Source organism: Ambystoma mexicanum, chromosome 7q, assembly GCF_040938575.1.
Source record: "Ambystoma mexicanum isolate Mex_15411 chromosome 7q, UKY_AmexF1_1, whole genome shotgun sequence".
NCBI lineage: Eukaryota > Metazoa > Chordata > Amphibia > Caudata > Ambystomatidae > Ambystoma > Ambystoma mexicanum.
Window position 1 is genome coordinate 1,031,894,589 of NC_090941.1, and position 27,279 is coordinate 1,031,921,867.

General features: G+C 46.4%; 1 protein-coding gene across 1 annotated transcript in view; it reads right to left on the minus strand.

The window, feature by feature from the left end:
* LOC138528109 (protein sel-1 homolog 3-like) overlaps nt 1-27,279 on the minus strand; it is a 397,280-nt gene that overhangs the window by 270,238 nt on the left and 99,763 nt on the right. Inside the window, exons 3-4 of the mRNA XM_069639562.1 lie at nt 25,264-25,390; nt 10,540-10,661 (exon numbers count right to left, since the gene is read on the minus strand). Coding sequence (XP_069495663.1) covers nt 10,540-10,661; nt 25,264-25,390 — 249 coding nt within the window. The remainder of the gene's footprint in view (nt 1-10,539; nt 10,662-25,263; nt 25,391-27,279) is intronic.

Consider the following 27,279-nt stretch of genomic DNA (forward strand, 5'->3'; position numbering starts at 1 on the left):
TGCGAGTGTGAAGGTCGCAGTGAAAGTGTGTGGGGGCCATGAGACAGTAAGGTGAAATAAAGTAGAGCAGAGGCATTGCTAGGGGGCAGCTTTGGGGGCCATAGACCCAGGTCTTATGGTTGTAGCCCTGGATAGAAGCTCAGCGGCTGCAACCAAAAGGCTAGCTAGCCCCCAGTCCCAACAGTCCAGATATTAGCGTAGCCCCGGATCTTTTCCAGACCTAGCAACACCCATGAAGAAGAGAGACTACGGGAGTACATTGGGGGCAAGGTTCTGGGGTAGATGCTAATGGGGGGGGGTAAACAGGCCTGTGACAAGGACCAGCGCGCGATCTGATGGAGCACAAGTGGACAGAGAAGGACAAAAGAAATGAGCAGTCAGAGGGGGAGCTGGGTTAGGACACCTCAACTAATAATGATATGGGCAAAAACAAAGGAATGCCCTAAAAGTGGGTGGTGGAGATGATGAGTAGGAACTAGAGCAAAAAGCTCAAAATACATGGCAAGAGGGGGAGTCACCAAACGGGATGGGGAACGTGTGGGGTGTCAGGGGGTTCAAGAAAGGGCGGGAGAGATTCAACTCAAGAGGCAAAGAGGAATAGCCCAGAAGGCATGGATAGGGCCCACGGCGCATGACTGCCTCATGGCTCTGGAAAAGGGGATGGGAAGCCAGGGTGGGTACAGTGGGAGGTGAGATGCTTCTGCAATGCGTTAAGAAATTACCAGGATGACCGAAAGTATTGCCCCCAAAATGGCAAAAATTGGAGGAGCCTTTCTTTTGTTGAGCTTGCCTTTGAAGTCACCCAAATATGAATCCCTTTTCCTGCTGAAACTCGTTTGAAACCTTTGCATTCTTCCAGTTTTCTGAGGCAAAGTTCTCTGGTTCGTTTACCAGTAAAAAGGCAAACAGCTTGCTGCTCATATCCAGGAGAGCCATGGGACTATAATGGTGGGGATTCTGTATGTTCCCCTATTTGTAAAGGGGGCCAATGTGTGATGGATTCCAATTCGAGGGTGCTTCCACGAGACTCTAGATTGATTTTGCGTAGGATGGTTACTGCAGCGCACATTTTTACTGACCCCCAAAGTAGAATGTTAGATAGTCCATCCGGGTCAGAGGCTTTAGATTGGCTAAATTTCATATTACGTTTTTCAATATCAATTAGCTCAAAGCTCAGTTTCCATATAGTTGAGCTTCCACCAGTTATAGTGGGTACATTTTGAGTGGGTAACGCATAATATTCAATATAATATTGCATTAAGACCTTTTTTCGAAATTGGCTTTCATTGACGATACGACTGAGAAACGATATCCTTTTTTATGAGGGGCCAGAAATTGACAGATTCTTTCTTTGTGAGAGCAGATAGCGTTAATTCACTTTCCTTTTGCAGCCAGCGATGTCTATGGCTAATAAGCCAATTTCTGTAAGCCTGGCATACGGTTTGTATCTGATGATTCGTAGTGAACAACCCCGTTCCACCCTCGATGATGTGTCTAAGATCTCATCGACGCAACACACTTTTTTCATTATTTTGCATCTGCTCATCGTAAGCGTGAGATCGATTCTAGCAACTCACGCCCTTTTTATTCAGGCCAGGATGGCACAAAGTCACCATTGATTCCTAAAGAAATGTGGAAAAAGGCTGCTGTGAGACCATTTCACATTGTTGCTCAAAAGAAGATGAAACATACATGGATGTAATATTCTTATTATATCTAGGAATATTTTGATATTTCCATAGTTGACCTAATGCCAACTTGACATACTCTGATTTGACTGAATCTTTTTGGTCGAATTCAGTAGGTCAAATGGTGTATTTGAATTAAAAAATTGTTGTGGGGTGGGGTAAAGGAACTCACCCTGCTGGTCTAGTGGGATTTTTAAGAATGTCTGAGGCCTGCAAAGGCTGGTTATAAAACAAACTGCAATGGCCACGAGAGTTCCAAGAAAGGACTTCAAAGGAATGTTTCTTCAAGACACTATTCAAAGGAAACTTTATTTCCACCAACCGGTTACAAAACAGAAGGCAGCAAGGTCCAATCAGTTAATTTAGGAGTACAGGGAAGTTTGTTGTGAACAAAGGGCACCGTTCTTTTGTCTCGCACCCCGCCCTGACAACAAGTTTGAAGACCACCTTAAGGAGAAAACCACCTATTATTTTAAACCAAAGCAATGATTGTGTGCTTAGAAGAAGTAAATATATGGGAAGGCTCATCCGAGGAGCTTACTGATTTCCGATGGCCCATGCACAAGAACAATATCACTTCTTAACGGGTCATCAAATTCTACCAAGTCGATATCATGTGAGGTTATAAATCTAAGGCGGGGGATATTTTACATGAATGATATAACATTTGTTTGGTTCAAAACTATGGATGACCCTCCAGATATTCCAAGCCCAGACACAGAGTTCTCACAGACATATCTTATTTACAATTTGTGGAAATCCAACTCCTTGTAATTAAATGTGGAGAGAAGGAGGCCTCACGGTGTCATGGTTATGCCGTACCGGGGAATTGCCATGCAGGCATGAAGCTGCGGATGTTATTGAGCTGCAAATGAGCTCATGGTCTAACTCCTCTAAACCTAAATGCTGATTAGAAGGGTTCATTGAGGTCACAGATGAATCTAGCAAGTTTTGTGTGCAAGGATCTTAAACAGGCATAGTTTCCTGTTGCTCGGATTTGATTTAGGAGGTAATCTCGCTTATAGATTTCGTTAGAATCGATTTCCGCAACTTAGACTTCCTATTCTTGCCCTTCTCTTCTGATTGCAAACCAGTCAGACATTTATTCGTAGAAACAAGGTCCAAAGATTTTTCTCCAGCGGGATGATCCCCAACTATAGATTTCAGAGAGCGTAAAAATATCCTTGACCACTTACGATACAGAGCAGGTTTCTTTTGATTTTTAGATTTATTCGACCGAACAGGACTGATTGATTTACAATGGGTTCTTAAATAGTCAGAATTAGACTGAGGAGGTGCCATTATCATATTATTAGTAGAATTACAACTGGTATCATGTGTATCTTTCAGTATCATCTGGATTCTTGAGTAAAATGTACACACTCTATTAATCTATACCATGTTTGACAATAGTTTGCATTACACCAAACTGCACCATTGCAAATTATAATTTACAAGAGAATGAAGGAATGTATCAAAGACAGGTGCACCCGCTGCCTCTTCATTTACTGATCTCATAGCAAATGTTCTCTGCCTGACATAGGAATACAATTCCCAATGAAATTTAATGGAAACTCTGCCTGAGACCTGAGCTCAATCAATACAACGCCCTAGTGGGCACATTCCAGTTGTCTCAGCCAGTCAGGAAGAAGGATTCTGGGTTAATTCCAGGCACTATTAGCAGGAATGCTTGTCCCTGACTGGTTGGACCAAGCGGAAGGTCTCCATTCTGAAGACAAACTTTTACTCCCCACCGCTCTCTCCGTCACCTGCTCCAGCTCACCTTATTTCTATGGGTAGCTCGGCCCCAGCACCATCGCACCCCCATCTGCCGGCCACTCTCGTCCTCTGAGACGCCGAGTCCATTTTCCCATCTGCCGGCCTCTCTCACTCTCTCATCCTCTGAGATGCAGAGTCTATTTTCCCATCTGCCGGCCTCTCTCATCCTCTGAGATGCAGAGTCCATTTTTCCATCTGCCGGCCTCTCTCATCCTTTGAGACGGCGAGTCCATTTTCCCATCTGCTGGCCTCACTCATCCTCTGAGACGCTGAGTCCATTTTCCCATCTGCCGTCCTCTCTCATCCTCTGAGACGCGTAGTCCATTTTCCCATCTGCCGGCCTCACTCATCCTCTGAGACGCCGAGTCCATTTTCCCATCTGCCGGCCTCTCTCGTCCCCTGAGACGCAGAGTCCATTTTCCCATCTGCCGGCCTCACTCATCCTCTGAGACGCCGAGTCCATTTTCCCATCTGCCAGCCTCTCTCGTCCCCTGAGACGCTGAGTCCATTTTCCCATCTGCCGGCCTCTCTCATCCTCTGAGACGCGGAGTCCATTTTCCCATCTGCTGGCCTCACTCACTCTCTCATTCTCTGAGTCCATGAGTCCATTTTCCCATCTGCCGGCCACTCTCATCCTCTGAGACGCTGAGTCTATTTTCCCATCTGCCGGCCTCTCTCATCCTCTGAGACTCTGCGTCCATTTTCCCATCTGTCGGCCTCTCTCATCCTGTGAGACGGCGAGTCCATTTTCCCATCTGCCATCCTCTCTCATCCTCTGAGACGCCGAGTCCATTTTCCCATCTGCCGGCCTCTCTCATCCTCTGAGACGGCGGGTCCATTTTCCCATCTGCCGGCCTCACTCATCCTCTGAGACGCCGAGTCCATTTTCCCATCTGCCGGCCTCTCTCGTCCCCTGAGACGCAGAGTCCATTTTCCCATCTGCCGGCCTCACTCATCCTCTGAGACGCCGAGTCCATTTTCCCATCTGCCAGCCTCTCTCGTCCCCTGAGACGCTGAGTCCATTTTCCCATCTGCCGGCCTCTCTCATCCTCTGAGACGCGGAGTCCATTTTCCCATCTGCTGGCCTCACTCACTCTCTCATTCTCTGAGTCCATGAGTCCATTTTCCCATCTGCCGGCCACTCTCATCCTCTGAGACGCTGAGTCTATTTTCCCATCTGCCGGCCTCTCTCATCCTCTGAGACTCCGCGTCCATTTTCCCATCTGTCGGCCTCTCTCATCCTGTGAGACGGCGAGTCCATTTTCCCATCTGCCATCCTCTCTCATCCTCTGAGACGCCGAGTCCATTTTCCCATCTGCCGGCCTCTCTCATCCTCTGAGACGGCGGGTCCATTTTCCCATCTGCCGGCCTCTCCAATCCTCTGAGACGCCGAGTCCATTTTCCCATCTGCTGGCCTCTTTCATCCTCTGAGACGCCGAGTCCATTTTCCCATCTGCCGGCCTCTCTCATCCTCTGAGACGCCGAGTCCATTTTCCCATCTGCCGGCCTCTCTCATCCTCTGAGACGCCGAGTCCATTTTCCCATCTGCCCGCCTCTCTCATCCTCTGAGACGGCGAGTCAATTTTCCCATCTGCCGGCCTCTCTCATCCTCTGAGACGGCGAGTCCATTTTCCCATCTGCCGGCCTCTCTCATCCTCTGAGACGCCGAGTCTATTTTCCCATCTGCCGGCCTCTCTCATCCTCTGAGACGGCGAGTCCATTTTTCCATCTGCCGGCCTCTCTCATCCTCTGAGACGGCGAGTCCATTTTCCCACCTGCCGGCCTCACTCATCCTCTGAGACGCTGAGTTCATTTTCCCATCTGTCGGCCTCACTCATCCTCTGATACGCTGAGTCCATTTTCCCATCTGTCGGCCTCTCTCATCCTCTGAGACGCCGAGTCCATTTCCCCATCTGCCGGCCTCTCTCATCCTCTGAGTCGCAGAGTCCATTTTCCTATCTGCCGGCCTCTCTCATCCTCTGAGACGGCGAGTCCATTTTCCCATCTGCCGGCCTCACTCATCCTCTGAGACGCTGAGTCCATTTTCCCATCTGCCGGCCTCTCTCATCCTCTGAGACGGCGAGTCCATTTTTCCATCTGCCGGCCTCTCTCATCCTCTGAGACGCTGAGTCCATTTTTCCATCTGCCGGCCTCACTCATCCTCTGAGACGCTGAGTCCATTTTCCCATCTGCCGGTCTCTCTCATCCTCTGAGACGCCGAGTCCATTTTCCCATCTGCTGGCCTCTCTCATCCTCTGAGACGGCGAGTCAATCCTCTGAGACGCTGAGTCCATTTTTCCATCTGCCGGCCTCACTCATCCTCTGAGACGCTGAGTCCATTTTCCCATCTGCCGGTCTCTCTCATCCTCTGAGACGCCGAGTCCATTTTCCCATCTGCTGGCCTCTCTCATCCTCTGAGTCGCAGAGTCCATTTTCCCATCTGCCGGCCTCTCTCATCCTCTGAGACGGCGAGTCAATCCTCTGAGACGCCGAGTCCATTTTCCCATCTGCCGGCCTCTCTCATCCTCTGAGACGCAGAGTCCATTTTCACATCTGCTGGCCTCTCTCATCCTCTGAGACACAGAGTCCATTTTCCCATCTGCCGGCCTCTCTCATCCTCTGAGACGCCGAGTCCATTTTCCCATCTGCCGGCCTCTCTCATCCTCTGAGAGGCTGAGTCTATTTTTCCATCTACGGGCCTCTCTCATCCTCTGAGACGCTGAGTCTATTTTCCCATCTGCCGGCCTCTCTCGTCCCCTGAGACGGCGGGTCCATTTTCCCATCTGCCGGCCTCTCTCGTCCCCTGAGACGACGAGTCCATTTTCCCATCTGCCGGCCTCTCTCATCCTCTGAGACGCAGAGTTCATTTTGTTAAGGCACTAAGTCCTCCCGTTGCGCCTTCCCTCAGCATGCCCATTTAACCGTAGCAACGAAGAGCTGAGGGAAGGAGCTCCTTCCCCAATCTTGTTTTTTGTACCATATATCTTGCCCCACCATGCGGGCTCAAAGTCTTAGCGCGTGGTGTGGAAAGGGGGGAGGGGGAGAATTCCCTGACATTTGCTTTGCTTGGGATGTTAGGTCGGGCTTTCAGGCCACCCACTGCCTGTGAATTCCACCTCCCCTGGGCACTAAGGCTTAAATGCAGCTCTTATCTAGGCAGCCATTTTCTTACTGGAATATTTGAAGCTGAAGTCAAGACTTCACTTATTTGTTAGTACCATTTTTTAATATCATTAATCTCATCCATGAAATAAAACCTTTCTAGCACAGTGATTATAGCACTGAACCATCAACCTCATGTTTGAGACCTCAAGCCCATTGTCAGGCTGAAATATTATATATATTTATTTTTTAAAATAGTCTTTCTAGCTGCGTTGATATTGACCTTAGTTTCAATAAAAGGCTCTGTGAGCTCAGCCGCCTATTATATTCATGCTCATTCATAATTCACATATTTACGCAGTTTTTTTAATGTTCTTTTTTTGGTTTACGTGATCTTTCCTTTTTGTTGCAGAATGTACCCTTATGCTAATTGCTGCAAATGTTTTATCTTAGAGAACTCCCATGTATTGATAGCATATTGGGATTGCATGTTTGATCAGCAGCCATGTTGTTTACTTTGTGCTCTGAGAGAGGCTGCGTATCTTCTATACTCTTTATGCTTCAACCCATTAAACTATGGGCACTCCATAGAATTTTCTGATGAGAGATGTTCCAGATACTTTGTCTAAACACATTTCACTAAAATGTTGAGTACTGGCACAATCTTTCAAATTGCATGACTCGTGAATGAGTAATCTCCAGTACTTCTGAAACGCCAAGGCAGAATAAGCAGATTCAACTGCAGAATCTTTGGCCTTTGCATTCCTTTTGAAATCAAGAAAGCCAAAGAGTTCATCCAAAGTCCACACCTCGGTACTGTTTGAATCTTACTGTTGAAATCCCTGTCAACAAAAAAATGATCCCCTGCAGAGTCACTTGGGCAGATGAGCCAATTCATGAGTTTCCTAGGAGTGGTTGGGGAAGAGGGTGAGGGGGACCACCCGATTTTAGGGCACTAGCATTGAAAGGGTATTCATGTTGTCTTGTCAGAGATTGGGTTTTTCCCGGGGGTTGCCCTGGCCCAGGAGCACTCCCGCACCCGTCCTCCCCACGCACTTGAGTGCTTCTCTCCAACATGGCTCATTCCCAAAGGTTCTCAAGGAATCCTTCATCACCCAACTCCTTAAATATAGACTCAACCCAAAAGAGGTTTCTAGCTACTGACCCATTGAGGGCCTACCTTGAGTTGCTGGAATCCTTGGACAAGTGACAGCTTCAACTCCAGGGACTAAGACATACCCTCTTGAAAGACTTTACTGTCAGTTTCAGACCTCAACAAGGCACTGAGTCAGCCCTGGTCAATGTCTCGTATGATGCACTTGCAGCAGTTCATTAAGGTTATCCATCTCTAGTCCTACTCGACCGCTCAGCCTCTTTTAACACAATGAACCACTCTGAGTTCCTGTGACATCTTGAAAAGGTCGCTGGTATGCCGGACATTCCTTGGGAGGATTCTGAGACTTTCTGACCAACTGCCCTCAACCTGTGAGACTTGTAACCATCACTTCCTCAACCACCACCCCTTAGAGTCCTCCAAGGCACTTCCCGCTGACCACTCCTCTTTGACAGAATCATGAAACCCTGGATGGGCCTTTTTCACGGACACAATATGAATTCCAATTCCTATGTGAATAATACACACATCTCCCTGACATTAACTACTCATGACAACTCATTGCAGAACTTGTTTAATGGTCTTTCTGCAGTTTCACGGAGGATCTCGTGTTTTATGCGCACTAGAAATGATCTTGCTAATACTTTACGCGGGTCCCAGGTGGGATCCTTTGGTGGTCCTATTCTGCTAGAAGAGCTCCCAATGGCACCAAGGTGCTTGTAAGTGTTCTTTTTTTAAAAAAAATAAAAAAAACATTTCATCTCGTATTTTGTATGGCTACAGGTATGCACATCATGTGCTTGGTTTTGTCAAGTATATTGAGTGGTGTGTCTGTTGGTCCCACAGGCTCAACATATATACTGATGCCAGTGGAGGATTAATTTCCGCTGTCCTGCTTATCGTCCCGAGAGTTGGAACTTGGGGGTGAGTAGGGCATATGTGTTTACTGAAGTTTAGCACATTGTGACATTATTTGTCACCGACTTTAAGAAATAGGGATGACATTTTGGTTTTTTATTTATTATGTTTTTTTAGATTTACTACTGGCCCATATACGTTGAGAACAGGGCGGAGTACCCGCTCCTAGCCCGACGTCCTGAAGAAGGTCTCTGACCGAAACACGTGCCGACGTTTTTTCTATGAGAGATATCTGGTGAAACTCAATACCAGCTATACAATGACACCTGATACTATGGACTGGGTCACTATTGAACACGAAAATATGTGGTGTAATAATATTTGATGTAGTAAACACTAGGGTGTTTTATTTATTTTTGAATGTTTGAATGATTCTTGTTTGTGGATACGCATAATGGTATGAAGTGACTGTGTTTTATAAGATTTTATGACATTAAGATGAATTTTTTCATGTGATGAGTTTTTTTGAATAAAATTTGATATGTATTAAATTTAACCAACGTCATCCCGTTCTACTGATCCATTTTTTCTTATAACTGTATACTATACCTGAAGGATCAGGGACTTTTTGAGTGCAAGTATACTTCTTTACTTATCCTTTTCTGTCTGCACCAGAGCCATGTATCTATTTTACTTATTTATTTATTGAGCATGTGCTAGGCGCTATACAACAGAATGGTGTTTCCAGGCACCACAAGGCAGAATGGGGAGGGAACAAGGGGAGTAAATAACGATGGCAAAATACAGTAAATATACAATCATGGTCCTACTAGGCCCAGTGGCATTCGAACGTGCAAGTGCTGTGAAGAGAGTGCAGGGGATAGGGAAAGGAGGGCGAGGGAGGGAGGGAAAAGGGTAAGGACAAGTGCTGGTGGGAGCACGGGGGGGGGAGTGCCAAGGGGAGCCAAGGGAGGAATCCAGTGACTAAGCGCTGTTGCGGAGTAAGCCCAGGGTGGGATGCACAGCCACTAGGCAGGGGTCCCACAAGGGCAGTGCTGAAGGGGGGAGGGTGATGGTGTTGACTGGGTACAGGACCTGGTAGCCCGTGAGATTCATGAAGGACCAGGGCACCAGTCTCAGCGGCAGTGGTGAAATTAGTAGGGAAGGGAAAGAGGTAAAGAGGGTGCACAAGGGAGTGCGTGAGGGGTTGAGGGAAAGAGCCAGTGGCGAAAGAGTGGTTACAGAAGTTGGCAAGAGCCAGGGCTAGAGAGGATATGTTGTCCTTAATGGTTCTAGAAGAGCAGGGAAGCACCTGTTTGGATGGGCGGGGTCGTGGAAGGAGGGGGCAGGGACGAGCGGCCTGATCCCAGGCAAGGTCGCATAATACAGTTTCTCTTTATAGAACCCAATCCTGGCGATTTGCATAAAAGCAAAGAGCATTATGGGAACATAAGGATGTCCAGAACTTAAAATTTGAAACATGACTTATTGTGATTCAGTAAGACACCCTTTTCAGCGAATAATGCAAGTCGGGCTCTGCAGTTTTAATTGGTCACACTACTCACCCTAAGAAAATAATGTCTCTGCATTGTAGGACATGTATAACAGTCTGGGGAGCTACAACAATTATATGAGGCTTTGGGTATTTTTGTATTCGGTTGTCCATGCCGAGTTTACTGAAAATCTCTGTTGAAACGTGGGTTGCTCATGCATGTGATAACTCGGCTTCAGGACATATATCGTCTGTTCCGAAGCCAAGTTGTGACACACACAAACAACCCGCGTTTCATCAGGTGGCAGTGCTGCAGTCTCTTCTGAAAGCTGCCTGCTCCTTGAAGCATGAGAGTCGGACAGGACGACAAGTCAGAGCGGAGAGCCACGCCCTGTCCTTTTCCCGCCCATTTCCTGCGCTGCATATGAACTGAATACATTGCTCGTCTTCAACAACATAATGGCCGGAGAAGCAGATCCTATTATTACGTGAACTGGGTGCATTACCTGAGCTCGTCATCAGCACGGCCGGAGAGGCGTAGTTGTTCTGTGCATCCAGGTGGTACAGAACCCCGCAGTAGTCCAGGGGGCAGTAGCGCAGCACGTAGAGCCAGGTGGTGAAGCTGCAGCTGCCTCGATCCAAAATAAAAAATGCAAAGTCAGGACCACAAGGGAGTCGGCCAAAGTACACAAACTTCATATGACTAGCAGATACTGGCTGAGCGGACAAGAGTGGAAATTACAGGTAAGTGTTGGGGCTCAATTGATTGCAATGACCTCTTCAGACAAATGAAATATCAAAAAGGTGGGCCCAGCAGTGTGTAATCAGGCACATGAAAGCATACAGTGTGCCTTGAATTCTGTAATAATGGTACATATGTACACTCTTGTAGCTTATTGACATAGGCTTTATTGTAAGTTACATTAAGCTAACAAGTAATGAAACCACTGGGTCCCATCACCCAGGCTCAACTGACATCAGGTAGAACACTCATACAGCACTCACACATCAACATTCCATCATAACATCACGGGTTCTCACATTCACAGGCAAGCACTTCACAACACATTCCTTGCCACGTTTCAAATGCATAAATGTTCAATTTCCCCAATTACTCTTTCGCCATGACTTGTTAAACATCCCATATTTTGCGTGTGTCATCTAGCTGTGTCACAGGTAACATTTAAATTAAGGCTCAGCAACAAATCAAATTCCTTGAAAGGGGAGGCAGGCTTATTTTAAGAGAGCCCCACCAAAATAACTGCTCCTGCTCTGAAGGAATAACTTGATTTCAACGCGAAATGTCACAGTCGCCTGCAGGAGTACAGATACAGGCACCTGTGTCATCAATGCATCGTTCGGAAAAAAAGGACATTTCCAAAAATAAAATAACTGAGAAAAGTGGGAATCCATAGAGGGGTTGTGAGGCTGCGATGCTCCAGGGCACGGCCAGAAAAGAAGCAGGATGTTTGGGAAGCGTATCCCAAATGCTTGATCACGCAGAGTCTATTGTCTATTTATGTATTTATTTATTTATTTATTTATTGTATTGGTTTCTCATTTATATAGCGCTTTACTCCAAAGCGCTGTACAGTAAACACTTATAATACAATAAAATGAGGAGGAAAACTATGCATTTTCAAGACCAACATCAGGAGAGAAGGAGCTGGCTCTTAAGGGTAGTGCAAAATAGGGACTAAGAGGTCATAGAACGAAGGGAGAGGGGAAGAGCATTCCAGTGGAGTGAAGCAAGCAAAGTAAAAGAATGACATTGTGACGAGTACATAGGGGGGAGGGGGAAAATGATCATAAAAATTGAGAGTGAAAACGGAGCGAAGGAGAGCGAAGATAAAAAAGACACAAGATCTGACACAAGGCCATAAAGAGATTTAAAGACAATACAGAGGAAATTCAATTTACGACGTGAATGAAAAGAAAGTCAACCGAGAGAAGATATGGACAATGAAACAGAGTCGCAAGGAGAGAGCGAATATAAAAGACCAATGGAAGCATTAAAGACAGACTTTAGAGGAGCGACACAAGAAACAGGAAAAACAAAAGGTGCTGTCGAACAAAACATTACATTGTATTACATGTTCTTATATTGTTGTATTTAATTATTTAACATTGTTGTCATTACATTGTCTATCATCCCCTGTCCCCTCCCTGTTGCCCAGTGGATGCTTTGAAACAGCATTTGCTTCCTGTATAAGCGCCTAGCAAGTGAACAATAAAATAAATAAATAAATAGACTAGGCACGACAAAACAAGTGAGGAGATCAAAGGTCTAGTAGCCCTGAATGTCAGAAAGGGCCGCGCGTTATGGAGGTTAAAAAGATGATAACGACTGGAACGGGAAATGATGGAAATGGTATGAGAGAAAGATACATCCGTTTCAGAAACCAAGGTTTCAAGCAGTGCTGCAGATGGCAGTAGACAAGGAGGAAGAGAGACAAAAGAGGGAGTGTGAGGGGGAATAGTATTAGCAGGGATAAAGAGAACTGCAGTTTTGGTTGCATTCAAAACAAGAAAATGGTCTGACATCCAGGCTTTAATGGCTGAGAGACAGGAAGTAAGATTGTCATGGATAGAAGGCAAGAAAGAAGGAACGGACAGAAAATGTTGAGTGTCATTCGCATAGAAGTGATGAGAGGTGAAGTGATATATAGATGAAAGGAGAGCAGCAAGAGGAGAAGTGTAAAGAGAGAAAAATAAAAGGGCCGTAGGAACACTGTGAAGAAGAGGTAAAGTAGCAAAATACCCAGCTCAAGATACCGAGTATGTACGGTTGGAAAGATAAGAACGAAACCAAGATAGAACAGAGCCAGAGAAACCAAAAGAGAAGAGGGAAGACAAAAGTAAAGTGTGATCCACTGTGTCAAACGCGTCTGAGAGAACGAAGAGAATAAGAGAGAGGAGTCTTTAGAGTAGCGATCAGAAAGCAGTGAGTCACATACCGAGAGAAGAGCCGCTTCAGTTGAGTGAGGAGGACGCAAACCAGACTGGAAACAAAGAAGAATAGAGTTATCTGTTACAAAAGCGGAGACCGGAGAGTAGACAAGATGTTCAAGTAGATCAGAAAGATAGGGAAGAAGTGAAATTGGCCAAAAATTTGAGGGGAGGAGGATCTAGAGAAGGTTTCTTCAAAATGGGAAGAATTGAGGTGTGATTAAATGAGGAAGGGAAAGTTGAGGTAGGAAGAGTAATATTGAAAAGACTAGTGAGGTAGGAAACTAAAAGACAGATAGACTTTAGGTATGAGTGATGAAGGAATAAGATCAAAGCGAGCACCTGTGGAGTGAGCACGGGCTAATAGGGAAGAAGTGTTTGAATTAGGGATCAGAGAAAAGGATGAAATAACTAAAGTAGGACGAGAAGGAGGGGGAGAAGAACAAGCGTAAGACGATGGTTAAGTGAATTATCAGAAGAGGGAGGAGAACGTAGATGAGAAAGTGATTGAAACAGGTGCCTGGAGTGAGCAGATTGGCTGTGATAGAGATCAGAACAGTATAAAGGTTTAGCCGAGAGAAGAGCATCATCATATAGTGCATGATAGGAAGGAAAAGACAGACGATCTGCAACAGACAGAGCTTTCCGCCAGCAACGCTCAAGGCGACAGAGGACTCACCGCATTAAGCGAAGTTGACAGGTAAACCAGGGTTGTGGTGGCTTCTGAGAGGGTAAAAATGAGGAGACAGGGTGAAGAGAATCGATTGACCGAGGGAGAGAGACAGAAAGAGTAGAGGTTGCATCGTCAGCAGAAAGAGCAGTAAATGCAGAGTGAGAGGGAAGACCAGAAATACAAAAAGAAACAAACAGAGGAGTGTTAAAGTCATGAAGATCGCAATGAGAGTATGTGGGTGCACTAGTTAAGGAGAAAGACGGAAAAAAAAGAAAACCATAGGAGATGGTGATCAGAAGAATAAACAGGGAGAGCGGAAACAGAGGATGTAGAAAGTGATGAAGTAAAATCAAGGTCCAGACTCGAACCAGAAACATGAGAGGGGGGAGTCGAAAGTGCAGAGAGATGATAGGACTCAAGAATAGCAAGAAACGGATGTGAAGCATGAACTGAGGAGAGATGCAGATTGAAACCACCTAGAAGTATGAGTGGGGATGAGGACGGCAAAACAACAGAGAGTAAGTCGTCAATATTATCACTAAAAGCAGCCGCAGGACCGGGTGACTGGTACATCAGTAAAAATGTCAAGGAATGAGGTGAAAAGGTAGTCGGGGAGTACTCAAATGAAGAAAAAGTAGTGGGGGTAAATGCAAAAGCTGAACGATAGAGAATACCAGTCCTGCCCCCACAGCCCAAAGGACCAGGGGTGTGAAGAAAAGCAGCAGTGGAAGTAGCGAGAGAGGCAGGAATAGCTGGGTTCGAAGATGAAAGACAATTCTCAGTAATGCACAAGACATGCAGATTCAGGCAAAGAAAGGAGTTTAGAACAAAATGAGGTTTAATGCAGAGTCCTGCACTCTGGGAGCCAAGGCAAACAGTACAATAAAGGTATTAACCTGCACGTCACATGAACAGAGGTTTATTATTCTGCCAAATGCGTTTCGCACACATAGATGCTTCCTCAAGGCTACAAGTGCAAGTCAAAGAGAGACACATAAGTAACAAGCACTGGCAATGCCAACAGTGTGGGCTTTTTTGTAGACATGGTTAAGGCACTTGCAGGGTATAGCCGTAGTGGTATTAACTGCCCATTGATGGTAGCAGGTGCAAAATGCCTAATACCTATACACAAACCAAACTGTTGGCTTTGCCAATGCTTGCTTTTAACAGGACTTCAGTGAAGATCACACATAGTGCTTATACATTGAGGGGCTGAAGGCAGACCAGGGTAAGACAATTGTATTACACCAGAATCCGGTTTGCAGGTCCAGTTAAGTGATTAACTCTTAGAAGACTACTTTGAAAAAGCACTGGTAGGCACTTAGAGTGCAAAGGTTGATGGTAAAACTTGATTAAAGCTAGCTCAGAGATCCTAGGAGGATGTGTTTTGGGTTGGGGGAGGGGAAGTGGGGAAGAATGGCCATAGGGATTAGCATGACCATGGCAGTCAATGGGTGGGTAACTAACCAAACAATGCATACAAGCTTTGCACCCCTCCTCATATGCCATTTCTCACTATCTGTACTCTAATGCAATATTTTTGGCTTCTAGGGTGCCATGAGCGCTACCTAATAGCCCAAACTAAAAAGGGGGCAATTGCAATTCCCTTACTGCATTGCAGACTCTGGTGGCTTAGTGATAGGACCAACCTGAAGGGGATCTCCATGTAGTGCCATGTAGTGCCACTGCAATAGGAACGATGGGTAAACGATTGCCCAATAGCGATTCCACTGTGTGAAGGGTATAGGAACATAATCCACTCAGAGAGACCTGTCTGAGTGCCCCCCATGCAGGAGGGGGCCGGGGGTGGAGGGGTCACGGCAGCAGGGAAGAAAGAGTGGGAAGGGGGAAGGAAGGTGCTTGATAGTGCTCCAGCAAACAAGAGAATGAAAGAGCAGGTCTAGAGAGACTGATCTGAGAAAAAAAGGAGACTTTGGTGAATGTATTGCACACCAAAGCCGTAACAATGAGGGCAGCATACAATGAATTACCAAGAGGTGCAAGACACGCGTTACCTCTCCTAGATCTCATACTGTACAGCATGGACGGGCAAGTGCACCGTAAGTTCCAGAGAAAACCAGTAGTGCCCATCCTCAGAACTGACTACGCCAAGTCTGCAAAAAGGCTATACAGAAGTTACCATCAAGAAAGACTAAGGGAAAGAGGTAGACAGGGAGAGAGACAGAGAGAGAAATAGATAGACAGAGAGAGAATGAAAGAGAGATAGAAAGAGAGAGAAAGACAGAGAGAGAACGAGAGATAGAGACAGAAAGGGATAGACCGAGAGAGAAAGAGAGAGAGATAGAAAGAAAGAGAAAGACAGAGAGAGAACGAGAGATAGAGACAGAAAGAGATAGACAGAGAGAGACAGAGAGAGATCGAAATAGAGAGAACGAGAGATAGAGACAGAAAGAGATAGACAGAGAGAGAAAGAGAGAGAGATCAAAATAGACAAAGGTAGACAGAGAGAGAAAGAGAGAAGGCGATAGAGAGAAACATAAAGAGAGGCAGAAAGAGATAGAGACAGAGAGGGATAGAGGGAAAGAGTTAGACAAAAAGAGAAAGAGAGAGATACAAGAGAGATATGAGAGAGAGAGAAATAGAGAGGGAAAGAGAGACACACAGAAACAGAAAGAGAAAGCAATATGAGAGAGAGAGATAGACTGAGCAAGATAGTGACAGAATGAGAGAGACAGAGAAAGAGAGGGAGATAGAGAAAGAGCGAGAGGGGAAGAAAGAGAGAGAGAGAGAAAGAGACAGAGAGAGGGAGAAAGAGAGAGTGAAAGAAAGAGCTAGAGAGGAGAAGGAGAGAAAGAGAGATTTAAAGAGACAGAGAGACAGAGAAAGAGAGAGCTAGAAAGAGCGAGACAGAGAGAGGTAGAGACAGAATAAGAGCGAGAGAAAGAAACACCAATAGGGTGAAATAGAGGGAAAGAAAGAAAGAAAGAAAGAAAGAAAGAAAGAAAGAAAGAAAGAAAGAAAGAAAGAAAGAAAGAAAGAAAGAAAGAAAGAAAGAAAGAAAGAACTGTACCTACAGGAACTCTACTGCCACCTAAAAATTATCATTTTTCAGAACGGATTGCACTAAACATAGTTCACACGTGTTCCAGAGCCTCTGCATTCATTGTCACTTCATCAAGATGGATAATGACCACAGTGCCTAAGTAGTGAACACACTTCAGATTACACACAAGTGCAAAACATACAAAAACACACTTTGCCCTGGTGAATCAAAACGATGGGCCCCACTTAAGCCACCTGGGTACCTGCACCTCCATTGGTCTTTTACACAGGAACCAAATGCTGTTGGAAAACCTAAGACATGTCAGTGCAGCAATTCGTAACAACTTTGCCGGTCTGGAAAAAATGCCGGTAATTCCAGCTCCAGCCTTTTTTCCAGACCAGCAAAGTACATGCCTGCTGGTGGGGGCATGGATCCCCTGGCAGTCCTGACCAGCCTGTAGATCAGGCCCCCACAAATGGCAAGCGCCGGTGCGGGTAATTCAGTGGTTCCCAATCCATCCTTTGGGACTCCATGGGAATGGGAATTTGCCGTTGCTGCGCCAGCCTTAATGTCCCGGTAATACCGGTATATCGGGCGACGGAGATGGTAAGGCGGGTGTGTCGGTAGCCTGCCGGAATTACAGGCGGGTTACCGGCAAACCCGTAATGCAGGCCAATGTCTCAAGCAGGATTATTTGTAGCAGAGAAATAACCTGGAGAAACTTCAGAGAGTTGCATGTACTTAATAGTGGGGGCCACCTCTGTGGGAAACATTCTCTGAAACTCCCGGCATCGGCCGCGGGCCCTGGGTTCACCCAGGCTCTGATTCCTAACATTTGAAGGAGTCATTCAGCCCATGACACCCCTTGATCTTACCTCCAAGGCTTCCATATCAGGGGACAGATAGCCCGGAAGCTATCGCATCTATTCGATGGGCGCCCTGAGGCCTGCGGGCATGTGGCGCGATACATAGGAATTCTAAGGAATTCTAATAAATAAATAAATAAAGACAATTCCCACTGAGGGCTGTGACAGTTGAGCAGCCAGGGCATCAGACATGACCTTCAGTGTCCTTGCATTAACCATCACTTTCAACGCAATCAACCTCACTCAGGATTTCCCAGCATTGGAAACAACGCCAAGGGATATTGTCAAGAGTGTGAGAGCCGATTGTGTTGATAACATCACTCTGATATCCCTTTTCAGACTTACATTTCGTCTGACTGCATTTTTAAGGTTTGGTACGTAGACATGGTGCGGGGCCCATGGATGAGCAAAGAAGTATTGGCATGCAAAGTGCATATGGGCTCGGTATTTTGGGGGCATTTGTGGAAGGAATACATGTCAGTCAATGCCATGAGCAGTAACACATTCTCGATGTTGTCCTAATTTCTGCCACCTTTCAGTGTTTTGAAACAGCCTCGAGCACTTTGAAAAATTGCTGCCTGTAAGGAAATGAGCTAACAGCTGCCCCATTACCTAAATACCGATCACATTTGGTGATTTAGAAGAGACTGTTCAGGCTGCAAAAACGTCTGTTTAAGAGGCAGTGGTTCATTGCAACTATAAAGCAGCCTCTACTGTAACAAAAACGGCTCTTAATCAAGCGTGCCTTTGCAGGTGGGTTAAAAAGAATGGAGGTAGGGTGGTTGGCACTGGGTAGAGAGACTGGAGGTAAGGTGGCGGGTGATTAGACGGAGTAGAGGTAAGGTAGCAGGGGTTAGACAGTGTGGTTGTAGGGTGAGTGGCATAGAAAGAGTGGACTTAGGGTCAGTGGGGTAGGGAGAGCGGCGATAAGGTGGGTGGGAGTACAGAGAGTGGAGGTAGACTGGGTGGGTTGGGGTAGAGAGAGTCGGGGTATTTGAGAGAGTGTGGGTAGAGTGGATGGGGTAGAGAGAGTGTGGCTTGGATGGGTGGTAGTAGAGAAAGTGGGGGTATGGCGGGTGGGTGGGGGTGGAGAGAGTAAGGGTAGGGTGGTGTGTGTGGGTACAGAGAGTCCGGGTGGGGTGGGTGGGGTTAGGGAGAGTGGGGGTAGGATGGGCAGGTGGTGAGTATGAAGGGAGGGGGTGCAGTGGGTGGGGGAAGAGATGGTGGGGATAGGGTGAGTGAGGTTTGGGAGGGTGGGGGTAGGGTGGGGTGGGGTTGTAGAGAGTGTAGGTCTGGTAGGTGATGGTAGTTAAAGAACGGAGCAGCCTCGGCAGGACTTGTCAAAATTAGCCCAAAATAGCCCAAACAAAACTCAACCTGCGCATGTAATGTGCATGGGGTGGGTGGGTCGGAGTAGAGATTGTGGGGATGGGGGTAGGCAGCCTCAGGAGGACAAAAAAACATTTGATTTCAAACATTGCTCAAAAATAGCTAAAATGTCAGTGGCAGATATCCCAAAAAAGCCACATATGAAATAACTGGGCATCTGGTAAATGGAAAGCCCAGCACACAACTTGCTTCTTACAAAGCTGTTGATTGGAGCAAAGATTGTTAGGGAACTTCGTATTGGTTGAACGGCAGAGGAGTCTTGAAAAAGAGATGTCAGTGTGTTGGCAGTTTCATGCCATGGCATTGTCCGTTGCTATGCCAACCAGATATTTTCAGTTCAGGGCCCTCCCACTCTCGCTCGTCTGTAAAAATGGTGCGAGCACCACAAAAGTCGCCAAAACCAATAGTATGAAATAAATACCGAATTAGTTGTTGTCGGGATTCAGGCTGTTAGTTACACTACAGCACCCTCTAGTGGGAAAATAGACTAACAACACTTACAAAACGATACAGGTAACGCTGTTATGCACTAATTGCAGGTAAAACCGCAACATGGCGCAACTACCTGCACATATGACAGTAGTGCCTGGCAAATGCCCGCAAATATCTATGACTGAGCCAAGAATATTGACTTTGCTAATGCTTGTTTTTAGCAGGGCTTCAGTGCAAGTAACAGTTTCAAGGACATAAAAATTGCCTGTAAAACTAGTGGGTGAAGGATCACTTGCTTAAGACATATTTTGTTCACCACTTTCCCCTTTACAGCTGCAATCAAGCCACTAACTCACAGGAGACTGCTAAGAAATAAACCTTCATAGCACAAAGTTTGATTTGACTGTTTAATAGAGCCAGAGGCGTTGCTAGGGGAGGGGTTCCAGGGCTATAGCCCCTGGTCTATTAGTTGTAGCCCCGGATAGAAGCCCCGATTCCTGACAGTCCTGACATTAGCGCAGCCCCTCACCTTTTCCAGACCTAGCAACACCCCTGAATAGAGCTAGCTTAAACAGTCCCGAGAAGGACGTGTTTTGGGTTGGAAGGCACAGGTTGGTTGGGAATGGCCATAAAGATCGGCATGGCCTTTCCCAGTCTATGGGTGGGTAAATAACCAATAGCCATGTTGGCTTAAATCGCAGCCAGGTGGTTGCCCCACTTTCAAGAGGCCTGGGAATCTTCCTCGTGTAAACTTTGCAGTCCCTGATATTGAATTCCCCCAGGGAGAGATAGGCACGGCCATCAAACATCTTAAAGGTGAGAACGCTGCAGGCCCCGGTGGCTTGAACGCAGGTGTGTTCATCCGGTTCACTCAATGGTGGCTCCCGATTCTGGGAAAAGCTCTCCGAAGCAGTAGCTGAGTCAAGGTGCCAGCTTCATGGAGGCGCAGTTTAATAGGGCCACTGTTCAAAAAGGGATCTGCGGACGATCCCCAATGTTACAGGCCGATTGCTTTGCTGGCCATCTCAAGTAAGATAGTCTCAAAATGTCTGCTAGCCAGACTGGACGAGTGGGCCCAGTGCAGTGACCTTCTGAAGCCTGTTCAAGCAACCCCAGATTTGGGCTCAGTACTGCCACCTCTGCTTCACTTTGAGTGACATCATCGAGAAATCCTGCAAGGCCGGGAGGGGGATTTTCCGCAGCACACCTCGTGTTAGAAAAGGCATTTGATTCAATTGCTAGGAACATCTTGTGGAGCAAGTCACGTGACACTGGGATGCCATCTGGGCTGTTAAAATGAGTCCAAATGTCTTATGAAGATGCAGTGGCTTCGATGAGATATTGCAGGGCAGGCAAGAATATGCTATATTTTTTAACCAATGTGGGAGTCAAGCAGGGCTGACCTTTGGCTCCGCTGCTGATTTTGATCCTAGTAGGTATTGAAGCAAGTGATCCCCACCCTCCCCCGTGAAGGGCACAGCCTTCAGCTCACTTCCGTATGCGACCAATACAGTTATGCTAGATTATACCCTGAGAAGGCTGGAACTAGGACTCTGGCGCGCTCTTATGCCTACGGGCCCTGTCGATGCGCATTACACATGAAATAAATACATACATTAATATTTGGGAAAGTACAAGGTAAAACTTAATAGAACCAAAACTAAAATAATGTTTTTTTTTCCGGAAACCATGGCAACCACATCTTTGGTCTTTGAATGGAGAAAGCATCGAGGTAGTCATGTCCTATTTATACCTTGGGATTTTGTTTTCTAGGAAGGGTTTGTTGTGATCCAAACTTATAAAACTCTTAGCAGAGAAGGCTCCACTCATTATTTATTTATTTATACCGCGTCAGTAGCCCGTGTGCATCGGGGCGCACAATTACACGCAGGGAATGGCCATTAAAGGTAGGACAAGCAAGGTAGCTGATTCAAAGAAAAAGGCGCGGGTAGGGGCTACGTGAACAGGAGTTTTTCATGAGTTTCCTGAACAGACTCAGATTTTCTTCAAGTCGAAGGGCGGGAGACAATGAGTTCCAGGATCTTGCCACTCGAACCTTAGCGTTAAATGGCTCTTTAAATTGTATTTTTTTGAATGGGGCTTTCAGACTCGCTAGATGTTTGGAAGTTTCCAAATCGAAGGTTTCCTGAATGATTCTATACGGGAGCGCACTCTGCGGATACAATAACTGCAGGTCTTTGCAGTTGGTACAGAACACATTTCTCCACCACCTGCCGGGTCTCCCACCTGGGACAGCAAGTAGTGCAATAGGAATCACGATGGGGGGGGGGGTGCAGTCTTTAGAGTCTTTGGCTCGGTCAAGATAGTTGATATATTTCTTAAAATTGAACACAACACAACATCAGGATTTCTGGAGGCGGAGGATGGTAGAAAGATGGTAATAGATTCTGAAAAGATATATGCCGGCTGAAAGGGACTTTACAATCTTAGGAAGCACGCCACACGAGTCGTTAAAGGCAGGGCTAGTGACATAGAAAGGGAGTCAGTCCTTCCAAACATCACGTCCTTCTCCTCGCATAGATGGCTCCATGCAATAATGTCCCCGCAAAAATGTCCCCTGACCAAAAAGTCGCAGTTTTATGTGGAGACATTACTACATTGAACATGCGGGGGACATTTTAAAAAAAATAGGAGTAGGGGACATCCCCACAACCCGTCCCCATACATAATGTCACCTTATATAATGTCACCAATGGCTTTTCCCAGCATCATTATGTATGGGGACATTATGTATGGGGACATTATGTATGGGAACATTATGCATGGGGAAAATATGTATGGGGGCATTATGCATGGGGACATTATGTATGGGGACATTATATATGGGACATTATGCATGGGGACATTATGTATGGGGACATTATGTATGGGGACATTATGAATGGGGACATTATGTATGGGACATTATGCATGGGGACATAGTGTATGGGGACATTATGTATGGGGACATTATGTATGGGACATTATGCATGGGGGCATTATGTATGGAGACATTATGTATGGGGACATTATGTATGGGGACATTATGCATGGGGACATTATGCATGGGGACATTATGTATGGGGACATTATGCATGGAGACATTATGCATGGGGACATTATGTATGGGGACATTATGCATGGGGACATTATGTATGGAGACATTATGCATGGGGACATTATGCATGGGGACATTATTACCTGATAGCGCTTAGATAATGTGCAGATTTGATGGTGCACTCACTTGAACAGGGGGGGGCGGGGGGAGGCGGGTTTGTAGAATTAAATCACCTACTAGCGGAAGGATGTTGTCATTGGTTTGACTAAACCAACTCACTCGTAATAAACGATGGACCTGGGCGAAGGTCTCTCCCACGTGTACCTGTGGCCTGAAACGTGATGACGATTTGGTGCGCTTTAACGCCACGAGGCGGACGCAATGGTCAAGACCTTCTTTTCTTCCAAACAGAAACAGGTCGTGCAACAAAGCGATGCAATTTCTAATGAAAGCACCCACGCGTGGCGTGCCCCTCCTCACATGTCATCTCTCTCCTAGCTGTACTGCCGTCGTTTTGGCATGTAGGTGGCGATTAAGCACCACCAGAAAGGCAAAACAAAAAATGGTTTTCGCTCATCTAAAAATAGAAAGCCAATCAAATTTTGTTTTTTGTCACATTCAAATCAAGCAGTTAGTGGGTCTCCAGCAATGAATGAACGTTGCAGAAGTCTACGACTGCTGTACGGTTGGTGTGGGGAGAATTTGACCCTTCATGTCCTTTCAAGTGTGTGCTTATTGGGGCAAATATTAGCATGTTGGGGCAAAGACTCACACGTGCATTATTGCAGGGGCAAATACGTTCCTTTTATGGCAAAGGCATCACACGGTTGTTCTTACTAGGGAAAATACTGGCAATTTTGGGGAAAAAAAGGCATCACAGCAGTATTCTTTGGGGGGTAAAACCATCGCAGATATGCTCTTAGAGGGGCAAATACTGACTATTTTGGCCAACGCCATAACAAGTGTTTTCATACACAGGAAAATACTGGCAATATTTGGTAAAGCCATGAAAAGTGTGTTCTCGCAGTGGCGTAAATGGCAATATTTGGCAAAACCATCAAGAGTCTGTTCTTGCAGTGCAGTACTGGCCCTATTGAGTAAATCGATCATGGGTGTTTGCTTGTGGTTACACTACTGGCATTATTGGAAAGCACCCAACTGCTTGGGGAAAGTCATCGTGATTGTATACTTCCAGTGGCATTGCTGGCTTTATATTACAACACCAAGATTAGTGTTTTCTAACAGACACAACACTTCCCTTATTGTACAATGCAATAATGGGTGTGTTCTTACAGTGGCACTACTGGCCTTCCTTATTGGGAAAAGCCATCATCCTTGTCAGGAAATCCATCATGGTTGCGTGATTGTGGTCCATCACTTGAATTATTGGGCACATCCAGTAGGTGTGTGTTCTTACAGTGTCAATGCTGGCCTTTTTGGACAACGCCATGTTTAGTGTGTTCTTACAGAGGCAGTGCTGGCATTATTGGCTGAAGCCAAGATGAGTGCATTCTTTCAAAGGCAGTACAGACATTATTTGGAAAAGCCATCCTGTGTGTGGTGTTGAAGTGGCAGAACTGACATTATTGGCCAATATCAACAGGAATGTGTTCTAGAGTGAGAGTACTGGACTTACATAATGGAAATGCTGGCATGCTGGCATATATTGTGGGCACAGACATCTTGAATCAAGTATTGGAAAATGTGCCTGTGTACTGTTGGCAACCTTGCAGCTAGTGGATTTCTTCCTATGTTACCTCATAGAACTGACTGTATATTGCATGGCATAGAACCCTCCCTAGACACCCTTGCTTTGTCTGTGCCCCCTTGATTTGCCTGGTTGCTGGTAGTCTTTATATCGAATATTTTATAGATAATTGAATATATCTGGAATATGTTTTCATGAAAAATGTTATAGAGAATGCATTTAAGGGTGGGGTAAAGGGTTAAATATTTTGGGAAACGGTTGCCGTGGGATTTTAGGGGTCAGAAATGGAGGTTTGACGGGGACCCCCCCCCCCAACAAAAAAACCCCCAAAAAATTGCATTCTCTATAACATTTTTCATTGTCAAATATTCGATGTATGTGCATTCTTTATAAAATACTTCGGTATAAAGACATGTCTCGGGAGGATAGCTCAGCGGCAACGTGCTCGCCTTGGAAGCAAAACGAAACGAAGCAACACAGGTTCGATCCCCGGGTCCGCGCTTAGAAACCTCTGGGTATTTAAGCGCGTTATAAATACGCAACTAAGACAAACAACTACGCAAGTAAAAACAAACAATTCCTGTAACAGTGCCTCGATGCCGGCGGGCTGTGTGAGCGCTTTAAAAATGCAAATAAATAAATAAAATGTAACCCTGGTTGTTCACACTCATTGCGGGCAAATATTTATTGACCCATTGCAAAAAATCACCAGTTTCCCCTGGGTACCTGTGCCACTCAATCCTGCTGTGCTGTTTCACTCCCCCTGGTGTGATACCAGGGGGAGTAAGACATTTCACATCGCTAACTAGTACCAGCAGCTGGAGTCTTGAAATGATGCATGTTTAAGAATGAATAGTGCATCACATTACTAACTCATAAAACAGGTTACTCACACCCTGATTCATAAGATCGTCAGCACCTTGAAGACAGGAGTGTTGAATAACGCCCTTTTATGTAACAGCACACCCACATATTGACTGCTCATTCGGTATCCCCATGTGTGTCAAAAGGCTCTGTCAAGCCATTCCCTGACTGTGCAAGTCGCAGTGTCTCTAGCTATACAGGGGGATCGGTGGACCCCTTCAGGTGTTTACCATCAGATAGTTTTACAGTAAATAAGCAACATGGGCACCGAGGAGCAAATGACTTACAGGGGAGAGTCCGTGGCTCCTTTTCTCTTTGCCTCCAGCACCGGGTTTGTGTAGGGTGCAAACGCCCTTATGATCCCAAAATGGTCCCCGCTGCAGGCATAAATGAATGACAGCAGATGCCCAACTTCTACAGGGAGAGAAAGAGAGAAGGGACAATGACAACTCAGAGAAATAGAGAAGGGACAATAAAAACCCAGAGAAAGAGAGACAGCAAAAGAATAGAATTCATCACCCCATGTGAACACAAAGTTAGGGAAAGCACCCAGTGTGTGCATGTTGACAATGTGAATAGGGTGGGTTGCGTTATTATATTGTGTGATTTACATGGTGAAGCCAAACACATGCGGAAACTTCGAGCCCTTCAATGTGTGCTTTATGGATGTGCTTTGTGTAAGCAGACAAACTTAGTGTAAAGCAGGGGCCTGCAACCTGTGGGTTTCCAGATGTTTGTGGACTACAAGTCCCACGATCCCTTAATATTGACGATGAAGGTAAGAGCAGATTGTAGTTGTACTCCAGACAACTGGAGAGCCAATGGTTGCAGTCCCCTGGTAGAGGCCTGATTAAGTGTCACATCCTGTGACTTCCTGTTGAGTCAAAAGTAGCCTTCAGCGTACCCACAACTCTCTGCATTTTACCGTGAGTGCCACAAATCCTTGTCCAGCGGGATAACCCACGAGTAAAGTGCTGGTCTCTGATATGAGGATAGCCTGTACTTTGCATGTTTGCAATCCGTGGCAGGGGGGAGACTTAGGCCCTCATTATGAGTGCTGTGGTCCGGTAATAAAGTGCCGGTAACAGCTTATACCAGCACTATTATCGGACCGCCACATTCAGAGCCTCTCTGCCGGAAACACCGGCACCGGTAACACCACACCCTGTGCAACTGGCACCATTAACACAGGCAACGTAAGCAGCGGCAAAACCCCTGACACCCGCCAGCAACACCGGCATCACAGGCACATTACGAAAAATGCTGGTAATACCGGAAAATCCATGCCGAAACCAGCCAGTAAATGGGTCCAGGTGGTGTAAATGAGACCACAGGTGCTCCAAATCCTCCCAGGTGCAGCCAATACACCCAAGAATAGAACACAAGGCCCACACCCACACCCTGAACACTCCCCAAACACAACCATGCTGCCACTCACAGTAGTTGCAATGGAGGTGCTGCGTGCTGCCGTGCAGCGGATTGAGCTGGAGCAGCACCAGTGACGACAGGAGGCCAAGGAGAGGAGAAGGAGGAGGAGGAGCAGAATGATGATGGCTGGGATGCAAGTGGTGAGGCAGAGGCGTGCTGTGATACCCCACACAAGGCCCACACACTGGGCACTGACAGATACACACCTTGTACTGCCTAAACAGGGAGACAATACATGAACTTGTGAACCTAATCCAGGACGACATTAGGAGCAGGATCGGCATCAGGAGCCACCAAGGCCTGCTTCCACACCCTTGCGTGCATGCCAAATGTTTTGGGAGCATTGGACTGCACACATGTAGAGCTGGTAGCCCCCCATGTCTCAGAGGAGGTGTACAGATACTGGAAGCAGTACCATTCCCTCAATGTCCAGGTGTCCTGCGAGGCCGACCTGACCATCACACACTGCTGTGCCCGCTTCCCAGGATCAACCCACAGCTCCATGGTGCTGCGGAACTGCACCCTGCCGGCATACATGGTGCATCACAGAGGACAAAGGACCTGGATGTTGGGTTAGTACATGTACAAGTACACAGAAAGTGCTGCATGGGTCACAGGCTAAAGGGGGGGAAGGGGGCGATGTCACAAACGCACGTCCCACAATCACCAGGCATCAGCGGGACCAACTGACAGGCCACAACTCACCTGAGTATCACAAGACTGGAGTAATATCAGTCAATGACAAATCCATACTCAACCCATGAGGACAAAAACAGGCAACACACTACAGGCACCAGAATGCAACACCGCCACTCCCCCAAATCAAGTGGACCAGTAGACTGTTCCACCCAGGGCCATGAGAGGCATGTCATTGC